General features: G+C 36.1%; 4 protein-coding genes and 1 pseudogene across 6 annotated transcripts; 2 read left to right on the top strand and 3 right to left on the bottom strand.

The window, feature by feature from the left end:
• The first annotated feature begins 444 nt into the window (after nucleotides 1–444).
• On the top strand, nucleotides 445–7,576 carry R10E8.6 (DUF38 domain-containing protein). Its single transcript, NM_075171.5, has 12 exons — nucleotides 445–527; nucleotides 820–1,522; nucleotides 1,577–1,845; nucleotides 2,671–3,349; nucleotides 3,392–3,663; nucleotides 3,869–4,553; nucleotides 4,605–4,844; nucleotides 5,160–5,206; nucleotides 5,276–6,203; nucleotides 6,376–6,476; nucleotides 6,526–7,231; nucleotides 7,278–7,576. The coding sequence occupies exons 1-12, from the start codon at nucleotides 472–474 to the stop codon at nucleotides 7,533–7,535; spliced, it is 4,944 nt and encodes a 1,647-aa protein (NP_507572.2). The 5' UTR covers nucleotides 445–471; the 3' UTR covers nucleotides 7,536–7,576.
• A 2,192-nt stretch (nucleotides 7,577–9,768) lies between these two features.
• Nucleotides 9,769–12,053, bottom strand: R10E8.5 (Seven TM Receptor; the record flags this gene model as incomplete). Its single annotated transcript, NM_075170.1, has 5 exons — nucleotides 9,769–10,134; nucleotides 10,180–10,321; nucleotides 11,532–11,678; nucleotides 11,721–11,812; nucleotides 11,871–12,053. 5 exons carry the CDS (start codon nucleotides 12,051–12,053, stop codon nucleotides 9,769–9,771), a joined length of 930 nt encoding a protein of 309 aa, NP_507571.1.
• Nucleotides 12,054–12,168: 115 nt separating this feature from the next.
• On the bottom strand, nucleotides 12,169–13,042 carry R10E8.2 (DUF38 domain-containing protein; the record flags this gene model as incomplete). The annotated part of the gene is made up of 3 exons (NM_001356785.2): nucleotides 12,169–12,463; nucleotides 12,507–12,740; nucleotides 12,791–13,042. The coding sequence occupies 3 exons, from the start codon at nucleotides 13,040–13,042 to the stop codon at nucleotides 12,431–12,433; spliced, it is 519 nt and encodes a 172-aa protein (NP_001343587.1). The 3' UTR covers nucleotides 12,169–12,430.
• Nucleotides 13,043–14,419: 1,377 nt separating this feature from the next.
• Nucleotides 14,420–24,497, top strand: R10E8.1 (DUF38 domain-containing protein). 2 transcript variants are annotated; one of them, NR_132534.1, is made up of 8 exons: nucleotides 14,420–14,570; nucleotides 17,437–17,851; nucleotides 17,930–18,250; nucleotides 19,162–19,397; nucleotides 23,062–23,131; nucleotides 23,200–23,857; nucleotides 23,904–24,137; nucleotides 24,191–24,220. NR_132534.1 is itself a non-coding variant. In NM_001383486.3 (6 exons), exons 3-6 carry the CDS (start codon nucleotides 23,115–23,117, stop codon nucleotides 24,218–24,220), a joined length of 939 nt encoding a protein of 312 aa, NP_001370030.1. In that variant the 5' UTR covers nucleotides 14,439–14,466; nucleotides 14,518–14,570; nucleotides 23,062–23,114; the 3' UTR covers nucleotides 24,221–24,497. The 2 variants fall into 2 exon arrangements, 1 of the variants encoding a protein (NP_001370030.1); NM_001383486.3 differs by lacking the exons at nucleotides 17,437–17,851; nucleotides 17,930–18,250; nucleotides 19,162–19,397 and having other exon boundaries at nucleotides 14,439–14,466; nucleotides 14,518–14,570; nucleotides 24,191–24,497.
• On the bottom strand, nucleotides 17,373–20,028 carry R10E8.4 (annotated as a pseudogene). The gene is made up of 5 exons: nucleotides 19,429–20,028; nucleotides 19,153–19,383; nucleotides 18,937–19,037; nucleotides 17,650–18,230; nucleotides 17,373–17,594 (listed from the first exon to the last, which is right to left on the bottom strand). Coding segments are annotated over exons 1-5 (1,735 nt in total).
• Nucleotides 24,498–25,237: the final 740 nt, after the last annotated feature.

Genomic DNA, 25,237 nt, shown 5'->3' with positions numbered 1-25,237 from the left:
CATATGACTCAATGTGGCGACGAATCGACGACTCACCAATACTTTTTTCTTATTTGTAATACCTCAACAGTCACTCTCAGGTGTGAAAAAACACATTCAATTACAATTTTCTGATATGTAAATTCTTGAGTAGGTTTTTGATTGACCGATTACAAAAAATACGTTTAGAAAGAAATAATGAAAAGTTATACATGTGTATGCATAATTCCTTCTCCATTTTCAATATTTATCCAATTTCAGAAAATTTTCGGCAAGTTTGTCGGCTTTTATATATACTTAAACAAGCGATATAAACTGAATTTTCTAGAATTCAATAGTGCTATACAGCATGTAATTAAAAAAAAACCATTAATGTACATTGGTGCACTTTTAATTGCTATATAGCAGTTTGTTATCGAAGAAATTCTCGCAAAATTTGATAAGGAAAAATTACAAACGTGTGATTGTCACGAGGTATCTCTGCTGAACAAAATGGACAATTTATTTCGAAGACTGTCCCAGTTATTGTTTCGGTTTGAACGGAAAACGTGAGTATTGGCTTGAAATGTGGGAACGTCACATTTTCCTGGGGAAAAATTCCCGCATTTTTTCTAGATCAAATCGCAATGAGACACTCCAACACCACGTGAATAAAGTAAAAAATATATGGAGAAAATTAAAAGAGGCAAACGCGCTCCAATGAGAATTTATTTAGGCACGCATCTAAAACAACTCATAGGGACGCAAATGAAAATCGCGATTTCAAGCGCAAATAGAAAATCAGAGAATTTTTTTAAAAGTTTCTTAATAGATAGCCCCAAAAACCCAGAAAATTTTCAGTCGCGCCCTCGCTCACTCCAAAATTTTAACCTCTACCCTAAAACGCCTGCAAAACTCTACGAGAATCGGAATCCGAATCACAGTTTCAATATGCACAATCCGTTTGACTATCTACACCAGGAGTACCCCTTCCAGGGTCACGATAGTCTATCAAGAGGATGGTTGGATTGTTTCTGACAACAAAAAAGAGTTGATCGATAACTTTGACTACTTTTTTGTCTTCATGAGGCATTTACACTCGATATTTGCATCAAAAATCCCGGTTTCTTATATATCAATACAGTTTATTTGTGATCTGAGAGCAAGGCTGATATCGGAAACGACTGACGAGCACACTGAAATGTTGTTTCTAAAAGAATTGAGTGAAATGATGGAATCCCGAAACCAAAATGTGAAACTGAAAAGGTTCTCGGTGCATTTCCACGGGGTCACCTTAAACAACTCGATTGAGCCGATTCTACAACACGTGGAGGCAAAAGTTCTAGTGTTGAAAGCAAATTGTGATGAGGACATGAAGTACGATTTCAACAAAATTGTTGAAACAAACATTTGGAAATCGGCCAGAGTAGTGGATATCGATTCGTTGTACCTCAGTCACGCTCACAAGTTTTCCTGTCAACCTGTAGAGGAGATCTCACATTTTTCAAGTGTTTCGTGTATTTTCTACTCGATAAACTTTGATGACATGGTTTTCCTGAAAGAGGTCAGTTTATTTTTAGTTCTTAATCAACTTCTGTCTAAAAAGTACAAATTACAGCATTTCCTCGAATCTCCGAACGCACGTGAATTCCTCATTAGCTATCGGAAATTCGATGAGCAACCAATGATCAGTGACATTTACGAGATGGGATTAGACACAATTTTTGGAAAGCCCGTCAATGTGGAGTACAAAGAAGAAGACAAAATTTACAAGTTTAGAGTGATGGATACGGAGCATGATATTTCAATACAGTTGTTTTTACGGAGATCTGGAAATTCGTCGATCATCTTTACGCGAGAACCACCATCGGTGAAGCAGATCTATGAGTGAGATTTCGGGCGTTTTCTGGAATGACGCCAAAATGAGGCTCCAACCAATATCAACCGCCGACATCTCACGAGTTCCGCGCCACGCCCTTAGCGTTTTACCTTCATGGCGTGGTGCGCTGCCATGTTAAACATGTGGGGACACGAAACTCGTGAAATGTCGGCGGCTGATATTGGTTCCCGACTTTGGCTGATTGAAAAAAAAACAAAAAAGGTCTCCGTGTACCTCAGTTATATCTCATAATGTTTGCCCTCTGAAAACTGCGAAAAACTTACAGTGCGTATATTTTCCACTTCTACGACATTAAAGGGGGCGCATTAACGCGCGATGGTCTCGACATGCGCGGCGATTTAATTAAAACTTTTGATGTGTGTGCCTTTAAAAATACTGTATTATGCCTTTGAATTAAAAAAACACATATTCAGTACAAAAAACATTTATTATGCAAAATAATTAGATATTAAACAAATAAAATGCAGAAAGTTGGGAAAGAAACAATTAAAACGGGAAATTGGAAGAAAATGAGAAAAATCGATGAAGATTTCCGAGCAAAATTAATACAGTAATATTAAAGGCGGACACATCAAAAATTTTTAATAAAATTGCCGCGCGTGTCGAGACCATGCGCCTCCCTTTAAAGTCGTAGAAGTTTTGTATGACGACGTTTGCAACTGAGGACATGGTTCATAATACATTAATAATACATTGAATTAGAATAGTTACTGCCCGCACTGTGGTTCGAACAATTTGGATGCTTTAATGGTAGATCTTACGCCGTTTCTGCCATCATCTAAATAACTTCATAATCATAAGTTCCTTTTCAGCCAAACTGTGCACAATTATCACTCACACACGATTGATCTACTAGAAAGAAATGGCCAGGAGACTAATGCCTTACTGGTAATTCGGAATGACTCAATTCTAATTTATTTTACGTATACTGACAAGAATACCGCGGAAAAAAAAGTGGAAAACTTCGAGTACAAGAGTCTAGAAACTGGATGCTCGGCAGTTGTCTCTGAAAGAAGAACTTCATTGACTGTGAATCTAGATCATATGTCTCTTTTTCTGACACATTTGAAGTACCTACTGGATAATTTGACGACTTTTGAATCTTTTTCATTTGGATTTAATGAAGAATCCTGCGATGCAGAGTTTATGAACCGCCTCAACAAAACTATCCCATCAAATTCTCTAAAAGCCGATGGCTGCTGTATATCTTTCAACCGTCACCCTCTGATCACTGATTACATCACCTCAGTGCTCTCGTACTTCCAACCAGGAACCCTTGAAAATATAGCGATCCACACAGCACCTCACACAATTGCTATGGAACTGGAAGATATTGCGGGCTTAGAGCAATGGAAACGAGCAATTTCGGTAGCAATGTGTAACACTACCCTAAAGTTGTCAAGTAAGAGTTGGGAGAATTTCAAGCACTTTTCGTGTGCCACAATTATATCCGAACCGATTTCTTTTGAGGATCTTTCATTTCTGAAAGAGGTGTGTAATAATTGCACAACTGGCAAATATGTAAAATTTCAGCACTTCCTGACTTCAAATACCCCGCGGCAGATTAAGCTTCAATATCTCCGTTCCTCAGAGGACAATATCAACGTTGCTCAAAAACTTCTAGAGCTATTCGGTCCTCCAGCTCACGAAAGCTATGAGAGTGCAAAGCAATGTGATCGAACATGGTGCATAGCAATTTCAAATCAAGATAATTGTTTTCTGGTCAAGCACAAATTCTGTCGTCCTCGGGAGTATGGCACATTCGTGTTCTCAAGAAAATTGGCGGCTGAGATGGAATGGATCAAGTAAGATTTTGATTACCGTATGTTCTTTATTTTTATGGCACCCACACCGTCACCCGTTCCTCAGACCGCCCGCTTTTCCAAGAAAGCAATAATTTCAAGGCCGATGCGCAAAAAAAAACGAACATGGACTGGAACACTCTGTTCGCGATTCTTGCCATACCAATAGGAAACATATTGTAATGGAACAAATTGCATTCTCTTCCAGCTCATCCCCCAGTCGTTCTCAAATACTCTCGGCATTCATCAAGTGCCTTGCAACTTACAAAAACCACTCCCTAGAAGTTCACACTGCAGAGGACCAGGTCCGGATCATGTTCAGCTACTCCTCAGAACTGACTAGCTATCGGAAGAACATCGTGTACAAAAATCACCGTGAAGGGTGTCTGCTCGAGTTTGACGTTCACAAGATAGTAATCGACGAGGATTATGTGACAGTTTCTTGTGAGGACTTGAATATGGTGCTGGAGACGGTGGAGAGTATTGACACTTTGCTAATAGAGTCTGAAGAGATATCCCCGTCAAGATCAGACGATGACCCCAATAACTCGAATGAAACAGTTTTCGGATGCTGCTTAACAAAATTAGTGGAAAATCTTAAGCAGCGAAAGCAAATGCTTCATGTCAGAAACTTCAGGCTAAACTTGAATATGCAATCCCCAAGTGACCAGGTCTACTCTATATTGGAACTACTTTCTCCGGAGGTCGTCGAATTGAAAACTTCCATAGAAGACACAAAATTGGAGTTGTCAGAAATAAATTTCACAAAAACGAAGGAGCTCAAAGCAGAATCATTTTTGTTATCCATCCCCATCAAACTATTGAGCAAATTTTCAAAAGTAGCAGTGACATTACAAGATTTTTCAGTCGAGGATCTGGTTTATTTAAAAGAGGTACTCTTATCTAGATTTTATCTAAGGTCTCACAGCTATTATGTATTTCAGCACCTCCTTGGATCCCCAACGCCGTTCAAGTTTACTATCAACGACAATCGTTCGAAAGAGGAGCATGTTAATGCAAAGAACCTACTTGAAGAATTTGGAACACCTGATCGCATTCAAGATGATCTTATGGAATGGCGTATTCGGATTCCTGGTCCCAAATTTGATCTACTTATTGAATACCGCCCGTGTGTCCCGATGGGTCAATCATTCAGTTTTGAGCGTGTGGTGGAAAGGGTTGAGGTTGGTTGTAAAAGAATGAGCATTAAGTGTTAGTTGGCACTAGGTACGAAATAGATCACAAGTTCAAGGAGAGAAATCCACGAGTTTATAGATGCATCCGCAGTAGTACTACAAGAGCTCGGCAGTAGTACCACAAAATAGAATATCTGATTTCTGAATCAGGGATGCGCGGCTGGTACGGCCAACCGACAAATTTGGGCAAAATTGCAACAATTTCTTCAAAATAATCGAATTTCAAAAACATTTTTACCAGCGCTACCAGCGCGCATTTCTGTTCTGGATCCAAAGTGCATATCTAATTTCAGATATTTTCAGGAACATCAACGTCACGAATTTACCAACCAACCCATTGAATTACCACTGTAAGTATCACATTTCTATAAGTTTCCTTCTGCTCAACAAAATGCAACCAGGTATTTTCAAATTTTCAGCTCATACACTACCCATTCACTGATTCTACCATCAACTTTGAACACCACGAAAGCCTTCAAACTTGCTGAAGTCCGCTTATCTTTATATAGCACCAGTATAACAGTCGGTCTTTACTGTACTCTCCAAGGTCAACGATCTTCACGGATCCATGAGTATCAACACCACCCGAACGGTTGTCGGCTGCAATGTGATCATCAAAGGGAAATGGTTCGGAATCGGGATTTCGTTTCGCTGGCGGTTTCCCATTTAAAAACGATTCTTGAGGGCCAAAACGTCATTTTAGAATTTTCAGTCCATCTATGCGATGACTCTGAGTATATTGATAAAAGGTGTCTTGAAGATCTTGTTGAGATGCTCCGCTCACGACGTCGGCAACTCAAAGTTCGGAACTTCAAGATTAGTTTCTTTGAGCAACCATACATCAAAATCGCAGCATCTCTATTGTCATACTTCGATCATTTCTCATTGGTTAGAATAACACTCAACACGCCATTGCACGGTACAGTAATCGAAACAGAGGACTGTGACCTACTTGTGAGCCTGGATCAATGGCACTGTGCCAGTGAGCTCCTCATTTCGTCGTTTGTATTTTCAACTGCATTGGAAAATTTCGAGAATTTTTCACTTGCAAGTGTTACGGTGCCAACGATTTCTTTTGAGCAATTGGCTTTGTTGAAGGAGAATCTTACGTATTCAACTACTAAGTTCTGTCTGGTTATCAACTTTCACGGTTATGAAGATGAAGATTCAAATGATGTGGAAGCACGGCGACCACAAGAAATTTTCGGAGAACCAAACGTGGAATACGGAAGTGAGGAGTTTGGGCATAAAAACTGGCATCTTCCTATGGATGACAGAGAATATAGATTGGCGATCAGATATCAGCATTGTGGAGCCGAAGGGATTCCTGCGTATGTTTTTACAAGAGTGAGTTACTGAATGGCTGTTTAATGACTGACTGATCGTGTCTCCGAAGCCTAAGCCTAGGCCTAAGTCATAGCCTAATAGTTAGCCTAATTTTTTGGTGAAACTCCCAAAGTGTCGGCCGCTAGACTTCCAAAACAAAGAAAAGCAAGCACACTGACTTAAAATTTTCCAGGAAAAACAGGAAGACGCCCCTCCATTTGACATGCTGCGGCTCGTCACCTGCTTCCCGATGGTCATGAAGAATATTGTCGACAATTGCGCTTTTGTCTCAGTGTGCGTTAACAATTACTGGGAATAATTTCCAAAATTGTTTTTTTTTCAGCGAAGTCCTCCGCAAAGTTTGCAAAGACCTCCGCTACTTCGTTGATCGGAGCCGGAGCAAGTCAAAATTCCAAACAAATGATATTGCCGTGAGCTTGAATTCTGACGATCTCAAGCTTCGAATCCGCCAGTCAAACGCGCATACACTGTTTGTCTACTACAAGCAACCAATAGGATGTCGGCTTGATATCATCGAGTTAACTCCGGACGGGGCCACACGGAACTACCGGGAGCATCATTTGACAGATGACACCCCGTTGAACTACTTGATGCGAGATCTTCAGTTTGTGTTGAAGGATCAGAAGAATTGCCTGAGAAGTTTTCACTATTGGGTTGCGGGCGAACATGAAGAAGCGCAAGAAAAACTAAAGCGAGTTCTGATTCGGAGCTCCAAGCTTCAAGTGAAATGTTTAATCTTAGCCGGAAGGACTGAGTCGGAAATTTTAGAGCTTCTCGAGTGTTTCGACGCCGGAAAGTTGAAGCTTCTGAGACTAGATTTTGCAAAAATCACTGAAGAGGATGAAGGAACACTAGAGATCGCCCGAATAGCGGAGACGGGTCACTGGAGAACTGCAGAGGAGTTCGTGGTGGCTGAGTGCGTGCTTAACACGGATCCCTTGAACTTTAATCAATTGTTCGGAAATTTCAAGAGCCAAAAAGTTTGCCTGCAAAACTTCACAGTGGACAACTTGCTTTTTATGAAGCAGGTGGGACGTTTATCTTTGACAATTTAACAATTTATTATTTTTCCAGAAATCCCTTTCCACTTCCATAAAACTATTCTTCATTTGCGAAAATTTCGATATGGAGAACTTGTACGAGCTTATTGGACGGCCTCTGCTTGTTACCGAGGATGCGGTCAAAGTTCGGAAGTGGTTCTTCAAGTTAATAGGCACATTAGAGCACGTTTTGCTATTGAGAATTAACACGGAAAACGGGAAGATTCATGTTCAGATGTTTCGTATCCCAGTTTCATATGTTCCCCAAAACGCAACCATTCGTGACGATTGAGATTAAATCAGTTTAAATGAATATATTGCAATTAAAAGATATATTCTTCGTCTATTCTATTAGGGGGCAGATAGCTCAGTCGGTAGTGGTGGCCGCTAGCAATCTGGAGGTCACGAGTTCAAGTCCGGCCTCACCCCACTAGGTTCACCCAGCCTCTATTGGGAAGTGGAGCAATCCACGACTGGATTATCGACCGCAGTCCCCGGCTAGGACGTGGCTTAAATGGGATCACCACCAGGCAGTGTACCTGAATCCCAGATCCGCAGTGCATAGCACTTGAAGAACGGATCGTCCTTTAATCCTTTTAATTTTTTAAATTCTTCGTCAATTATAATTGGAAAAATGTTCAAAAAAATTTAAATAAACTCATAATTAATTTGAAATGAAGCTATAAGGGAAGAAAGCAGCATCAGAAAAAAGCATTCATTTCCAATTTGGCCGATACCCTATTGAAAACTCTACTTCTCATGGAAGAAAAATTATAATCTAGCTGAAGGTGTTTGTTTTGCTCAGTGTCAAAATAACATAATGATGGTCTGAATAAACTAACAATTTCTTATGTTACACAGATTTTAAAAAGTTCTTTTAAAAAGCTATTCAAATGTGTTTCTTGAAATATTTCGATTCGGGCAAGTACGGAAAAATCCCCAAAACCACATTATCAATGTCTTTCGGAAAATGGGGAAACAACTAAGAGAACCGCTCAAACTGGCAATGAAAAACCCGAACTAACTATCTATAGAAGCCTCCTACCTAGTTCAATTCTGCCAAAAGCATTATCATTACTACATTACTACATTACTACTATATATAAATAAAATAATATTTTTTAAATACGTCTGTTGACTACGTCATCAATGGGTTGAGCCTAGCTCAGAAAACTCGGCATATTTGTCGTGCTTAACAAACTCCGAATGAAAAAATAAATGTTCTGTAATCTCAAAAAAAAGTATGTTTTTCCGATTGGTTGCTATTACCATGTCTATTTTTGCGAATTTTTTAAAGGTGGAGTAGCGTCAGTGGGAAAATTGCTTTAAAACACGCCTATGGGGCCACAATGACAGAATATGATGATAAAAAAATTTAAAAAAATTTTCTAAATTTTATATGATTTTTTGAAAATTGAAAAAATCTCAGTTTTTGCAAAGTTCCTATTTGAATTACCGCCAATAGTTCGATGTTCGATGGAGCGCGCTTGCATTATTTTAACTTTAATTTATCAATTTTTCATATTTCTGATTGATTTTTCATGTTTTTTGAGTGCCTGAAGTAATCTATTTCAAAGTTTTATGCATCAGCGCCCGCTTTTTAATAAAAAATTTACATTTATCTTGAATTTTTCATTAAATTTCCAGTAAAATTACTCAAAAAAACATGAAAAATCAATCAGAAATATGAAAAATTAATAAATAAAAGTTAAAATAATGCAAGCGCGCTCCATCGAACATCGAACTATTGGCGGTAACTCAAATAGGAATTTGATGCAATTCGAGATTTTTTCAATTTTCAAAAATTATACTAGAAATTTTTGTTTAATTTTTTCTATGATATCTGGTCATTGTGGTACCATAGGCGTGTTTTGAAGAAATTTCCCCACTGGCGCTACTCCACCTTTAATCCAATAAAAAAATAAATGTTCTGTAATCTCAAAAAAAAAAGCATTTTTTATGTTTTTTCGATTGGTTGCCATTACCATGTCTATTTTTGCGAATTTTTAAATTGAAATTGTAATTTTGAAATCAAATTTAGAAATGGAAAACATTCAAGTTGGACGTATTCTTGTTACTTTTGAGCATGTTGAAGAGATCAAAGCCAATTTGAGAAGGAAACTCGACGCTGCTCGTGTGAAGTTATTGGAATTTGAAGAAAAAAGAGATTTTCGGTACAATGAGTATAGATTTTTTTTTTAAATTCTATACTCATTTTACCGAAAGTTACATTTTCTAATTTTTTAATACTCTACCTTAATTAATTCCTAAAATTCTTTTTCTGAATTCATTCAATGTCCAAAATTCATTTTTTTAAATTCTATACTTATTTTACCGAAAATTACCTTTTCGAATTTTTTGATACTCTTCTTTAATTCATTTTTAAGAAATAGTTATGGTACTCTTTCCAGCTCTCAATTTTTGAAAGATCCTTGATCCACAGGCGCCTGCAGACTCTAAAAACAAAAAAAAAAAAGCAAAAACGTCTTTTACACAATACAAGATCATATTTATTCCAACAGAGATTAAGAATTACTAGCTGCAACATGATTTCTCTTCCGGCACCGAAACACATCTGTCAATCCCCTTCTGTAGCTCTTAATTATAAAAATTGTTGGAAGTGGATCGATTGCAGGGTAGATTGCAATAGTCATGGAAAGAAGCGGAAATCGAATATCGTAGCCAAGATCAAGCATCGGAATAATGAACATGGCGCTAGTTGGTAAGTACATGAAAATACATGGAATTGCGGTTTGAAAGATTAAAGAGTAGAAAAGTTGAACTTGAAGAGTCTTGGTAGCCTGTGACTGTGAGGATACATTTCCAAGTTGGATCGATATGTATTGATAGCATTTGATCCCGAAGTAGATCACACTGGCAAACGAGGATCCCTGAAAATTGGTGAAGTGAAGGAGAGAATGGTGCTTAGAACTTACCAGTATTAGAAACATCACAGCTACACAAAGAAATGAAATAGCGTCTGGATGAGTCACCCCGTGAGCATCTACAGGCCAAAAATGAAAAGCTACATAAGCACATTCCTCGATTTTCATGTTGTATAGTTGTTGGAAGTGTGTTCTGGAACAAAATACACGTAGTAATACAAAATATTAATCTTATTTTACAATCTCTAGTTTTGAATCTCGGAAATACACAGGCTCTTTGAAGGTGGTAGGCAGGGCTGGGAATTTTTTGGTTTTTTTTTTTTGGTTTTTGGGACCAAAAACCATAAAAAATCCAAAAAAAAAAAAATGTTTACCGTGTCTAGTCTCGACTCGAGACTATTCTGTATTAAAATACATTAAAACATGTAGTTTAACACAGTTGTGACGTCATAAATATATTTTAATACATTTTGCAACATTACTTGAATAACCCCATTAAAAATCAACTTGAGCATCAAAAATTTTTTTTTGTTTTTTTTTGGTTTTTCGAAAATTTCATTTTTTTGTTTTTTGGTTTTTTTGGTTTTTCGAAAATTTCATTTTTTTGTTTTTTGGTCCAGAATTTTTTTTTGGTCCCAGTCCTGGTGGTAGGGCTCCCATGAGGTCACTACATATATCCGAATGTATAGAGCCGCGCGGAACCTCGAACGTGTCGGCCGCTCCAAAAAGGTCCGCATTTTGCGCCTCACTCATAGTCAGCTGGGAGCCCTAGAAGGTGGTGTAGTCGAATTTTTTTAAATTGCTTTATTAGACTCCAAATTGACATTTTAAAATTTCCTACAGCGGCTGGAAACTAACTTTTTCGAAATCACCGTCTAATTTTAGGTATGAAAATTAATTATTATGCGTTTTCAACTTCATTTAGGTACATTTTAGGACAATGGATCACCAGAAGTTGCCAAATTTCAGCAAATCTGGTTCTCCATCAACCTTAAATGTACCTAAACACGTGATGCCAGGAGGTTTGATCTACAAAAAATGCGGTAGTTTTCTGTCCAGAAAAATGTGACGTCATCACCTTCTTAACCAAGCACAATCAGTTAAGAACTCTGCGACTCTTTTCCCGCATTTTGTGTAGATCTATGTAGATCAAACCGAAACAGGGCACTTTGACACCACATACCTAAATCGAGTTGAAAATGCATATAATTGACTGGTATACCCAAAATTAGACGGCAATTTTTAAAAAGTTAGTTTCCAGCCGCTTGACAAGGTCACATTTTAATGTAAAAAAAAATGTTTTCAAAAAGTGTCATTATGAAATTCGATGTTTTCAGACAATTTAGAGTCTGATGACTTAATAAAAAATTCTATCGTCAAGACTCAGGAATCTACGATCTTACTTTAAAAACTCCGATTTCGAAGGAGTTTCGTTCAAAGTTAGCCAGCTCAAAAGTCCCCAAGCGACCCCAGTAACGACTGGGGCAACAAAAAGAAGACTTTGTTTTGCACCTCTTATGTAGTTTTGCTTGAAGAATCTGCAAAATCCACTGAATTTGTTTTCGTAGTGGTTAATCACAAGTAAGCTTCACTAACTCAGAAAAAAGAATGTAGCGTCGTGGCCAAACAATGATCTTCTCAAACGTTGAAGAACGTAGCTAACCGATTGAAATGATCGGATTGTCTGAAAATGCAAAAACTCTACATACTTTTTAACTTTTGACACACTACTCAAAACTCACCGGCTCTACGAAAATGTCCAGCGAGGAATAAGCCAGCTCAAATAGACATGTGTACAACATGAGCCACTTATAGGTTCCCAATTGTGACGGCGACTTGGTGAGAATTAGGAGCATTAATAGAAAATTTGTGAATACTGATGTAAGAGCACATATGTGTTGGAATGTAAGTTCTGAAGCCGGCATGACGATGCGGTGATCAAAAAACATAGAGAAAAGTGATGCCGCTATTGGTCCGCTTATGTAGAAATTCGTTTTAACTGTGATTCCGGCTCAGAATTTTGTGTGTGAACAGTATTTATAATGGGAACAAGTATTTATATTCGAGATTAAATAATTAGCATATAAAGAACAATGTCTTGAATTGTTTATAAGTATTGAAGTAGTTTTATGTGAGGTATAGTTTGCATGTGAAATCAGGGCTGAGTCATTAAAGAAACATGTTAACATATTTTGCAAAGGCACACACTGGGAAAACGGAGAGCGGGATGTATAAAGTAGAACACGAGGTTATGATAATATACATAAGTTAACAAAATGCTTGAGACATGATTTGTGTCCTATCAGTCGATTGGCAATAAGGTCAGTTGTTGCTCCTGAAAACAGTTTTTTTCTGAGTATCCCATTAAATATCCTTACTTGCAAATCTCGGGTAGCCAGGAAAGTAAATTTATGATCCTTGAAGCCATGATGCTGACGATACTCAACACGAAATTGCATGTTGCCACTTTTTGGATACACCCATTGCTTGACCCTTCCTTTGCAGCTGCTTGATGCCTGATCAAACACGGCATGGACATTATTAGCGATCTCACCGCCGTCCAACTTGTACTTGAGAACAAACTTCTTCTCAGACTTCAATCCCAAGAAGTGCTGAAAAATAATCTTTCTATTGGCAAAAAAGATAATTGTATTCTACTAACCTTCTTCAAAAGCTTGAGATTTGGAATAGTGATAGATTGCATTGTGATTGTAACTTCTGGTAAATGGATAAAGTGCTCAATTGGTGCAGAAACTATAAATCCCTTTATCAGCAGAATCTCGATGTTCTTCCAATGAGGCAACTTCATGAGAATATCGAAATCCATTTCTTCCTCTTTATTGGTGCTCAAGTGAATTGATTTCAGAGCTCCTGAATCCAAAGACTCAATTATTGCAATAGCAGGGGAAAGCATTGGTTGACCAGAGAAAGAGAAAATCAGTTCATTGATTTTAAGCGAAGGTTTTTTCGATGTGAGAATATTCTTGATTGCTCCAAGAGCTCTAGCTCCCAATTCAACGGTATTGTTAACCAATGTAAAGGACTACTGCGAGATAATTGTGTAAGGAAATAGTATGGTTTTTAAATGAGAAGAGAATAGTGCCAGATAGTCTTGATTCTTGAAAATCTCCTCTTTCCCATCAAACTCAAAATTGCACCCGTTTTCAGTTCTCTTGTACATGAACTCTTGAGGGTATTGTTTTCCATCTTTGAAGACCACGTAGTTAGCCGAAATGGAAGTTTCTTGCAAAGTAGTACGAATTGCTACGACTTGAGTAAGTTGGAGAGTTTTCAATGCCAATGAAGTAACTGAACAATTTCTGAAAGAAATGTTTCGGAATTAGGTGAATATTCAAGCAGAAATGTTTTTTTTTCAAAGACTTAAGGTAGGTACAGGTTTTTTTTTTAATTTTGAAAATAACTTACTCTTTACACATCCACATCTTTTTTTTTGTTTCGTCAATCAGTTTAGACCAGTTGTAGGGTTGAGTTTGTTTCTGAAATTTTTTAAATTCGTTTTCAATACTTTTAATTTTATTGATAGCATTCTTAACAAGTATAAAGTAAACGTACATTGTGGAAATACTATTGCCAGCAGAGGAATTTGCTTTTACTATTTAATTCGAAGCAACGTGATAGACTACGAACTGTTATATTTGAGCTTGACTTATTAAGCTTATAGTTTATGCGAGTTGTGTAGTTAATTGGGTGCAAGGCAATGTTTTTAATTTTTAAATTAAAAATAATCGAATTTTATCTGAAACCTGTCTTGTAGTGTAAAACTTTGAATAAACGTAATTTTCAAAACTTTCAACGAATTCCATTTTATTATTCTTTCAAAAAAAAAAACAGAATTTCCAAAATTTTTAATAGTCTTAAACATTTTATTCAAAATATCTAACCAGAAGTACTAAACTACAAACTACATAATCAGATGAAAAAATGTACAAGGTTTTAAAATTTTCAGAAAAGGTAGTATAGTATCCTAGGAATTGTATTGTTCTGACAATAGTAGTTTTCTAGCTATTCGCAAATATTCTAGCAAAGGTAGTAATTCAAAATTTATTAATAACGTCCCACGCTGAAATTTGAATTCTTAAAATCATTGGTAGATTTTAGTATCCTAATTGCTATTTTTCTAGTTCTATTCAGTTCCGGTGGAGCTCTGTTCCATTAACAGCGAGCCATAAGTTTCATAGCGTACTCCGTCATTTAAAGGTACGAATTTTATGTTTGAATGAGCTGTGACGTATGCATAGGTACTACTGATAAGAAGGAGTCATCATCGCCATACCATTCTATTCGCTTTGCATAGTCTTCCTCACAACTATTTTATGGGTGTATCAAATAATTTTGTATTATTTTTAAACTAATTTTTTTTTGTTTCAGACCTTGATCCTTCGAATTCAAAGATGTTCAAATTCGAAACATCATCAAATCAGGTAAATAAGCAGGTAAATAAAATAACTGAAATAAAAATACTTTTCAATTAATTAAATCATATCCTAATTTAGTTAGGAAATACCTAATTCGGTTTGCTGGCTACCCATTTTGAATAACTTGTAAAATTTCATAACTGACATAATTTAGGAGTGTTTTTTATAAGTTTTTTGAACGAAAAAACTGCGGAAATGGTTAAATACGCCGTTTGTTAAATTTGGAACATAAATCGTGTTTTCTGAGAATCACTTATACATCTTCAAAGTAGATGTATCAGAAAAAATATCCAACTCTCTGTCGTATATTTCTTATCAGTAAAAATTGTGCCAGGTTAGAGGAAAGGAATATAATCAGTAGAGGAAAAAAGGAAAGTTTCCACCTTGCTAACTCTTATTTGATAGACAGAATATTTAAGTGAATAACTGAGGTGGTAATACTTAGGAATTAACTAAAAACACCATCACATTCTGGAAAATCATTAACATTCAGAAATCTGAATTTAGAAGAGAAGTCGTTGGGAAAATTAACTTTAACTTGTAAAGGTAGTTTTTAAAAATTGAATGTTACATTTCATTTTCAAAAAAAAATTAAATTAATTTCAATTAGATGATCTATTTTAAATTCTGAACTTTGATTTTTGAACCCCCCCCCCCCTTATTATGCAGTTTAAAATGTATTTGGTAGGATTACTTCAGTACTGTAGTAGTATTGTAGAAATACCGTACGGTTAATATAGTTATAAGCAAAACGAGGCTTTGTTTTTTGAGGTGGAAATGGCTTGTATGTTAGTGGAGGTGTAGTTGGGGTACTGTAGTGATACTGTAGTTTAAGTAAAATGAATTTCAGGCTTTTTATGGGATATTGGTAGGCGGTTAGTAGGACTATGTGTTTGAGTTTCTGTTGTAGTACTGTAGGGTTAGTGTAGGTGTACTGTAAAATTAGTGTATTATTGTAAGGCTCTTCTATTAGATTTGCGCATTTCTTTTGGATAGTTTTCACTTTTAAGTTTTAACATTTGTCATTTTAAGGCGATTTCTATTATTGCATTTAATGAAAATGTGTGATACCTTAATTGTGGTCATCAGAGAAAGTTGCTCAAAATTAGTATGACAGCCTATAATAGTTTTGCGAGCTCTAATATTATTGCATCTGGATAGGCGTCCACAAAATAAGTACTACATTCTTTACGACATAATATAGAAAATACAGTCTCAAGTATACGTGAATTACAGAAGCAGCAACAGCGCGAATTATGCTTGAAAATCAGATTATGGCAGAGTACGACAAAGCGCGAAGATCTGCGACAATCTGCGAGAATGTGCGAAGAGCGCGCGGGAAATTAGAGCGACACGCGTAAACCCTTATAAAGCGCGACAAAGTACGAAGAAGTGCGACGATGTGCGAGGGTAGACTGTAGAAGTGCGAGGGAAAGCTGTGGCAAGATGCCGAGTAAACTTCACTTTCTGAAAATATGTGTAAAAATCTTGTAGCTAACCAGGTTCTAAAGTTATGTCAGTTTTGACAATAGGTACCATTTTACAGACCATGTGACATTTGGCAATCAATATTACACCTTTAAACAATTCACATTCAAATATATTTGATGAAAATATGAAAAAAATTTGCGAAAAAAATTTAAGTGGTGCAAGTCAAAAAGAAAAAAAACAGTGAATATCAGTTTTGAGACCTTTTACAATACTGGTCTCTCTTTTTGTAGGAGGTGAGGGACAACACAAATAGTGGTGATTAGACGGCGCGACATTCTTTCCCAACGTGTGGTACTCTATCAATATTGCTAACTGTTATGTGTATCTACGAATGTACAGTATAGTCTGTATTAGTTTGCTTATCGTCACTACAATCATCAACACAGCTCGCAGCCTACAGTACGTGCAACTTCTATAGCGCCTCCTACTTTTTATGAGTTTTACTGGTTTCCAAAAAAATTTTCGAGATATTATTCTTGTCAGCCAATCCCAAATGTCAAAAAAGCACACTCCCCGGAGTGTTCATGGGAAAATATCAAAAGCTACGGAAATTAGGCCGAAAAGTCTCAAAAACGGGACGTGCAACTTCATAGCGCTCCCTCGATATTTTTCGATATTTTACGAGATATTGAATTTACTCGGAATCAAAATGATCCAATTGTCTCATTTTTCCATTTCCAACATAAATATATTACGGAAAATTTTTGGGATCAAAAAAAGTGGTTTGAGACAGTTCACGTTTTGTTTCAGGTCATTTGACCAAAGTGTTTTATTATAATTTTCCTAAATTCCAGATTTTCCAAGATATATTTTTCCATAAAAATTTCGGAAAGTGACTTGATTTTCGACATTTGGAATCAATTGACATCGAGAATTCTTTAAAATTTTTTTGAAAGTTAGAGAAACACGAAAAAAAAATAATAGGAAGCTGCACGCATTGTACGAAAAAAAAAGAGACATAAACATATTTCTAAATATTAGGTAAACAATAAACATTCCCCATATTTCCGATTGTAACCTATCTGAATTCATATCAGTTTTGTTATCATCATTTTTTTCCTGGATGATATGAAAAAATAAGAAATATGTAAGCTCAATTGTACGGATTTTAAAAACAAACGCATGTAAATCTTAAAAATTGGATTCATTGGACAAAACCAAGGGTTCTGTGCTGATAAAATGGTTGTTGAAATGGAAAAAAAATCGACAGGATGCAAAAAAAACAAATTATAGCAGTAAAGTAAATGCCATTTATTTTCAAGTTCTAATAAAATCAGTTCCTCGAAAAAAAACGTTATTCATAAATAAATTCAAAACTCAAAATTCCAAAGATTTATCATTCAAATGACGCATTTGGATGCGAGTCTTTCCGTCCTTCCAGTCATGAACTGTAACTTCGAGGACCTTCTCGTCTTGGAAAACCCATTTGTGATGTCCGCCTTCACGTGATGCTGGACATCCAATCGAAAGGCTTTGCAAATCGAAATTGTCGGAAGTAGTGAGCTCGAAGTTTCTGGGAAGTGAAGAAGGAAGAAGTGCCTGGAAAAGCATGATACGATGTAAAACTCCCACGAAAATTTCAAGAAAAAACTACCTTCTTCAAGAAGATCACATCTTCAACTGGAATAGTCTCCAAGAAAGCCTTCACTCTAAGAAAGTGTTGAAGACGTTGGATGGAAACCAAAATATTGGCTCCTGTTAAAACCAAGTCCACAGCGTGCTTCCAGTGACCTGTCTCAGTTATTTTGTCAAGAACAAGGACCTGATTCCAGTTGTTATCAGCAGATGAAGAGATCGTAAGTTTTCTCAATTTTCTCTCATCGAGGCAATCCAAAAGCTCAATGAACTCTATCTATCTCACTATTCCCTTTCAGCTTCAAGCTGGCCATGGAAATCTTGTTCTTGGAAGAGTGTAGGAAGTTCTTCAGCTCTTGCATCTTTTGCGAAGAATAACCGTGAAAATCACAAGAAAACGATTGAATATTTTCGCCATACTTTTCCAGCCAGCTTGATGAAATCTCGGAGCAGTTCCCAGTGACTTCGTCGCCATCGCCGGAAATACGAACAATCGCAGAATCGGTGTCAAAATAAACGTGCATTCTGATCGGATGATAATGTAGATGATGTCTATCGATGAAAGTTCGAAGATCTCTGGATACATCTCGGAGGGCCAATCTGCAATGGGAATATTTGAGGTGGGCTATAAAACTTGTTTAAAGGTGGTGTAGAGTCGAAATTTTTTTGCTTTAAATGACAGAAAATGGACCCTAATAACCGAATATAACTGAAAAAAAATTTTAAAAAAATTTCTAAATTTTTTATGATTTTTTTCAATTTTGAGAAAATCAAAGAAACGGCTGACGAAATTTGAATTACAGCGCAAGTAAGTGACGTCATTTTTGATATTTTTGCGTTTTCTGGCTAAATTCGTCGATTTTCTTGATTTTTTCTTCTATATTTGATTTGAAACATTGTTTGTCAATTATTTAAAATAGTTATTTTGAAAAAAATTAATAATAAATATTAAACTGCAGATTTTAGGCCAATTTTGACATTTCTGGCGATTTCCTTAGGGTTTTCAAGTTTTTTTACGGAAAAGTGGTTTCATAATTGACAAACAATGTTTCAAATTAAATATAGAAAAAAAAATCGAGAAAAACTGACGAATTTAGCCAGAAAACATCAAAAATGACGTCACTCATTTGCGCGGTAATTCAAATTTTGTCAGCCGTTTCTTTGATTTTCTCAAAATTGAAAAAATCATAAAAAATTTAGAAAATTTTTTAAATTTTTTTATAGTTATATTCGGTTATTATGGTCCATTTTCTGTCATTTAAAGCAAAAAAAAAAATTTCGACTCTACTCCACTTTTAAAACTCACAATGTTGGGAAGGTTGCGTTAGTAACGATTGGTGTCATAATCGGTGGGTAGTGTTTAGCAAATGTTACCAGATTTATGGAAGGTCTCGGAGATGAGAGTGTCTGGAAAGTATTAGTTAAATATTGATTCTTAATTTTTATGTGCCATGTTACTTTGATAAATGGAACCTAGGTTAGTTTTTTTTTTCTTAATCGATAATATATGTAAATCACTCACCATTTTCAGTTTCTCAGTCGAAGGAACCCGAGAAAACGTTAATGACAAGCCTTCTTCCAAATCAATCTGCTCAATGCAAACATCATATCCATCTACTTGGCTTGCGAAGAACCATTGATGGGCAGAACTTCCAGTATTCATGGGATCACCGAATAATTCAAAGGCATCACTTTTATCAAACGATCCTTTGAGTATGAACTTTCCGAATGGGGATAAAAATCGAACGCAGTGCTAGAAAAATTCAGGTAATGGTAAATGCATTTAAAAACAACAAACCTCTTTCAAAAACAAAAGATCACTGAGATCAGAGGCTTGAATGGTCGTAGAAGCGTTAGGAAATTTAGAAAGTTGATCTAGAAGTTGCTCTGACATCATTTCTGATGTATTCAGCTTAACAGCAGAGAGAGCGTCGGGATCTAGCAAGGACAAAATCGAGGCGACATGCCCATTTTTTGACGGGACCGTCAGCACGAACTCGTTCACCTTAAGCAAGATCTCCCTTTTTCTGAGAATTTCTGTGATATGATGCAGATACAAAGTGTTGAGACTGCTTGATCCTGTGGTGATCGACAAACTCGAGCACACATGCACAGAGCTGAGAAATTGTCTGAAGTGCTCTAAAGATGAGCGCATGAAGTCACCACTACAAATCCGTTCTGCTCTTCCATTCATCTTAAATCTGTACCCAGACGCTTCCTTCTCGTATTCTATTTTCAACAAAGTTAGGTCTCCGTTTCGAAAAACGACAAAGTCAAACAAAATGCGACAGTCGTGAACTCTGACGGTTACTCCAATAATTTGAGAATTGAGAAGGACCCTCAACGCCGACGACACGATGGAGGAGTACCTGTAATCATGAGTGTGTTGATCACGCATTTTTTGTGACGAAATATACTGCAGTGCGAAAATCGATAAGAGTATGTCACAGAATATTTTACTCTCTGGGCGTTTAGCAAAGACAGACGGAAATTGCAGTATGTACTACCAAGCTTCTGTAAGCCCGGGCTTAAGGGTTGAAGGGGGGGGGGGGGGGGCTTGATTTGAAGTTTACGCTGGATTGTGTCAGATTGTCAGATCACTGTCATGACAAACTGAACACTGGACTGCCACGTTAAACTTACATATTTGTAGTGCTCATATCGCTTGTGCAGACAATACCATCTGAAAAAAATTACTAAAATTTTGAAGAACGAGGAAAAAATAACGAATAGTTTCAATAAGTTGACGATATTACAAACGGGCTGCGCATTGAGCTATATAAGGAATATTGATCACAAACACATTTTCAATTTTAACTACACTTGTTATGAACCCTCTATTTTAAATAGTTCGATAAAGAAACTAGGAAGATTCACGGTTGAAAGCATCGATAAGAAAAAGGCTTTTTATCTGATATTGTCCCGAATTCCACAACATGCGTATCAGTTTGCAGGCTTGTCATTCATTTTTTCTACATATTTTCCTGATAGCGTGATATGGGCAATAATTTTTGAGCATGCATTTTTACATTTTCGCAAACTTGTTGTTCGGCTGCCAACTTTATTAATGCAAATTTAAATTCAGTTTTAACCAAAATTAGTTTTTCGTTCTCATGCGACCACTTCCATGTGTGCTGTTCGAGTTTGATCGCTTAATAGTTCTGTAACTATATATACTTCCAGAACATGCAAATGTAATTAACAAAACAATAATTCTCGTGTTCTGAAAGTTGTCACTGCATTTGAAAATTTTATGAGCGCTCTTTTGGTTATAGTATTTAGCAGGTTCCTTATTTAAAGGCTGCATAAAAATTATAAACTAAATATCATCTTTAATTTTTTGGATTAAAAAAAATTACTCTACTGTTTGCTTATTTCAGAACAAAATAACAAACTTTGCATTTTCTTTTTCTGGAGATATCCTTCTTTATAGCACGCAGTTTTCAAAATTTAACATCAACAAATATTTCTAAATTAACAGATTTTTTGAATTTTTTTATATAATTGGTTCCAGACTTTAGAAAAAAATTCTTTATTATTAAGAAAACTGTGGAGATTTAATGAAAAAGAGATTATTATGCAACTGCCAAATTGCCTATCGACCAGAAAAGCGTAACACTGTATCAATATTGTGTTTTTATCAGTAGTTTAAAAAATTCCGCCCCCCCCCCCCCATAGTATCCAATACGAAGCACCGATTGGTATTATTTTTTGGCAGAGAAACGAAACTTTTTTTTGCATTTCAATTCCTTTCCGAGCGTCTACCGAGTAGTTTGCATCTCCTCTGTGTCTTGTTGGCGGTGCAATAAATAACATAGAAAACATAGATAATATATAATGTAATTTTTAAAAACGTGATGAACCGTTTCTATTAAGTTATTTAGTAATGTTGAAAATTTTATTTAAATACATTTATGACGACGCAACTGTACTAAAAAAAATAAAATGCATGTTTTCATAGGTTGTTTGAAAAGTTTTTATGGATATATAAAATTTTGTCCTTTCTCAAATTTCAGTGAGCACCTTATTTTTATTTTTGGGAAAGATTGCTGCTCCAAGCACTTTTTTGCTAAAATCGTGTTTTTTTTTCGCTGGATTTTTTTCCCCCAAAAATAAAGATGAAAGGAAAAAAATTTCGTTTTTTTTGGGGGGAGAAAAAGTGTGTTCAGTACATTTTCAGCACACGAAATTGCAACTTTTCAGAAAACGCGTATAAATCGTGTAATGTTGCGAATTGAGATGAATAAATAATAAAAAAGACATCTCCAAGCTAGATCTGTTATTTTATTAATCACAACGCTCCTTTTTTAGTTTTAACTGAACCAATTGTACTCCAATTGAACTCTTCTAATCGCCACACCTCTTTCTCGAAAAGACTTATCACTGAGTTCTTTTCATTTTACTGACCATATGAGTTACTCTGTCATATATTTATTTTGTTGATAAGGTCAAGTGTCCTATTCCATTTTGCCTGAGATATCGAAATCCAGTAGAAAAGGTTCATATTTGATGAGAATTGTTTCTTCCTCATTTTATTTGATTTCCTACATAAAAAGGTCTCTCTACCCGCACTGTCTTCAGTTTCAACTGATAAGCCGTAGTTCTGTAGTTTGTGTTGACCAGTTTTTGATACCTTTCTTCAAAGTTTGAAACCACATTTCTGTTCTACCGTGCAGATGCGCTCTACCGAACACGCGTTGATTGAAATGCTTGAATAATTGTATTTTGCATTGATGGATATTTTTTTTATTCTGAAATGGAATTTATAAAAACATCGTATTCTCTATTAGTCTTTCACTCTCGAATATTGCTTCCCTAGTAGTCAGTATCGCACCTAATAATAATCTGGCAGGCAATACTACATAGTAAAGATTCTGGTAAACTCAGTAATTTTAAAGGAATAATAAAGTGAAATTCGTTTTGATAAAATTATAACGTTCCTTCGAAGTCTTTCACCCTTCAATAGGTTTTGACATTTTTTCTCAGTTTTGAAGTTTTCTTGGATGTTTTTTGTGGTTATATAGAAGTTAGTAATAATGAAAATCGGTTTATGTTTTCAAACCGCCAGTCGATAGTTTAATTATGAATTGTAGAAATGTCTAATTATTCTTGTTTATCATATGTACATATGTGTCTATTCTCTAATAACGATAATAAATTAATAAACATTTTTAATCCTTTTTAATGCGTTTCACTTCTCTAACTGTTGCACTTCTCCCGCATCCTGCGTCTAATACATATGTGTACCTGCAAATGCCGTTTTAGGCTGAGAAAAAAGTAACTTGCTTCGAATTTAATGCGGTCATATTTTTGAATAAAGCGAAGCTCACATCAGCTGGCAATAGTTTTCAACAATATACGTTTACTTTATTCGTGTTGGAAACGTTATCAATGATACACAATGTATTGAAAACTGATTAAAAAATTTCAGAACCATACTCAACCTTACAACTTGTCTGAACTGTTTGGCGAAACGTGAACAAGATGTGGATGTGTAAAGAGTAAGTTTGTTTTTGGAAAGTTCGGAAAAAAACTTGTGCATACCTTCGCCTCATTTCAAAACTTTCAGAAATTGTTCTGTTGCTTCATTGGCCTTGAAAACTCTCAAACTCACTCAAATTGTAATAATTCGTACTACTTTGCTGGAAACCTCTATTTCGGCTAACTACGTGGTCTTCAAAGATGGAAAGCAAAACCCTCAAGAGTTCATGTACAAGAAAACTGGAAACGGTTGCACCTTCGAGTTTGAAGGACGTAAGGAGATTTTCAAGAATCAAGACTATCTGGCACTATTCTTTTCTCATTTGAAGACCATACTATTTCCTTACACAATTATCTCGGAGTTGTCCTTTTCATTGGTTAACAATGACGTCGAATCGGGAGCTAGGACTCTTGAAGCAATCAAGAATACTCTCTCATCGAAAAAGCCTTCCCTTAAAATCAATGAGTTGGTTTTCTCGTTTTCTGGTCAACCAATGTTTGCCCCTGCCATTGCAATAACTGAGACCTTGGATTCAGGACCTCTAAAATCAATTCACTTGAGCACTGACAAAGAGGAAGAAATGGATTGCGATGGTCTCACGAAGTTGCCTCATTGGAAGCGAATCAAGAGTCTGCTGATTGAGGGATTTATAGTTTCTGCACCACTTGAACATTTTCTCCATTTGCCAGAGGTTACGATTACAATGCAATCTATCACTATTTTTAATCTCAAGCTTTTGAAGAAGGTTAGTGGAATACAATTTTGCCAAAAAGGTAGTTAAAATTTTCCAGCACTTCCTGGGATTGAAATCTGAGAAGAAGTTTGTGCTCAAGTACAAGTTGGACGACGGTGAAATCGCTGATAATGTCCATGCAGTGTTTGAACAGGCATCGAGTACCTGCGAAGGAATCATCAAACAATGGGTTTATCCAAAAAATGGCAACATGGAAATTCGTGTTGAGTATCGTCAGCATCATGGCTTCAAGGATCATAAATTTACTTTTATCGCTCTCCGAGAATCTCAAGTAAGAATATTTAATGGGGAACTCGCTTTTTGAAAAAAAAACACTGTTTTCAGGAACAATCGATTTTATTGACAGTCGACTAGGAGGGCACAACTCAGGTCTCAAGCAATGTACTCTGCGTCTGGAACGGATATTATCATAATCTAGTGTTCATATTAAAACAAACCTATTCATCCCGTTTACCATTTTCCCAGTGTGTGACTTTGCAAAATATGTTAAAATGTTTCCTTAATGTCTCAGCCTTGATTTCACAAGCAATCTATACCTCACATGATACTACTTCAATCCCTCGAAACATTCCAATACATTGTTCTCGAATACTCTTTCTTTCATTATTATATAAATTATTTTCGCTCACATAAAATACGTTTTAGTAGCTGTCAGCACGTAATTCTGCACTTGATCACAGGTAAACCAAAATTCTACAAAAGCTAACCAAGAGCGGGCTAACAAGTTGCACAAACGGCTGTGGGCAAACGAAAAGTGACCGAACTGTATAAAACATCATTTTGAGGCGGAAACGGTCGAAATTATGCCGGTGACGGACATCGGGCCCAACGGCCGGTCTACATTTTATGTGACGTAGAACTATGGTCATTTTGAGCCTCCCTTGGGAATTCAGTACGTCCATTATACATGTGTTAGTGCATTTATAAACATTTTTAAAGTGCATTTCTGAAAATGCAGCTAAAATTGAGGGTCCTCGGAATGCAACATGCGTATGAAGCTTGACAGATGGTGAAATAGATATATCAACGGCAATGTTCTCAAGGAAAGTCAGGCGCTTATTGATTGAACTTTCAGATGATTGTTTTTTGTTCCAATGTCAGTAGGCACATGACTTGATATTTTAAACTTATGATTGGTTACATGATAATAAAAAAGACAACTTTTAAATATTTATTTTTTTCAATATTATTGATTTTTTCTGTGAAGCGGAATCTTTTATAATTCAATAAAGAAAACCATAGCCAGTATTGTTTTTATTTTCAAGTATTTGATAAAATAGTTTAATTTCAAATTTTTACAGGCCGGAGAAGTGGTACCTGTACGCAATTTCTCTACCGTATACCTAGACGTTTGGGCACGTGTTTCTCAAA

Source organism: Caenorhabditis elegans, chromosome V, assembly GCF_000002985.6.
Source record: "Caenorhabditis elegans chromosome V".
In the NCBI taxonomy this organism is placed as follows: Eukaryota; Metazoa; Nematoda; class Chromadorea; order Rhabditida; family Rhabditidae; genus Caenorhabditis; species Caenorhabditis elegans.
Note: the sequence above shows the minus strand (reverse complement) of the source record. Positions and strands in the feature narration are given on the sequence as shown.

What these genes read in the sequence shown, in the direction of transcription:
- R10E8.6 (NM_075171.5), top strand. Translation starts at nt 472, where the DNA reads ATGGACAATTTATTTCGAAGACTGTCCCAGTTATTGTTTCGGTTTGAA. An exon ending in ACATGGTTTTCCTGAAAGAG is followed by an intron (nt 1,523 to 1,576) that starts GTCAGTTTATTT and finishes TACAAATTACAG; the next exon opens with CATTTCCTCGAATCTCCGAA. An exon ending in CAACCCATTGAATTACCACT is followed by an intron (nt 5,207 to 5,275) that starts GTAAGTATCACA and finishes TCAAATTTTCAG; the next exon opens with CTCATACACTACCCATTCAC.
- R10E8.1 (NM_001383486.3), top strand. An exon ending in ATCTCAAGCTTTTGAAGAAG is followed by an intron (nt 23,858 to 23,903) that starts GTTAGTGGAATA and finishes AAAATTTTCCAG; the next exon opens with CACTTCCTGGGATTGAAATC. An exon ending in TCGCTCTCCGAGAATCTCAA is followed by an intron (nt 24,138 to 24,190) that starts GTAAGAATATTT and finishes CACTGTTTTCAG; the next exon opens with GAACAATCGATTTTATTGAC.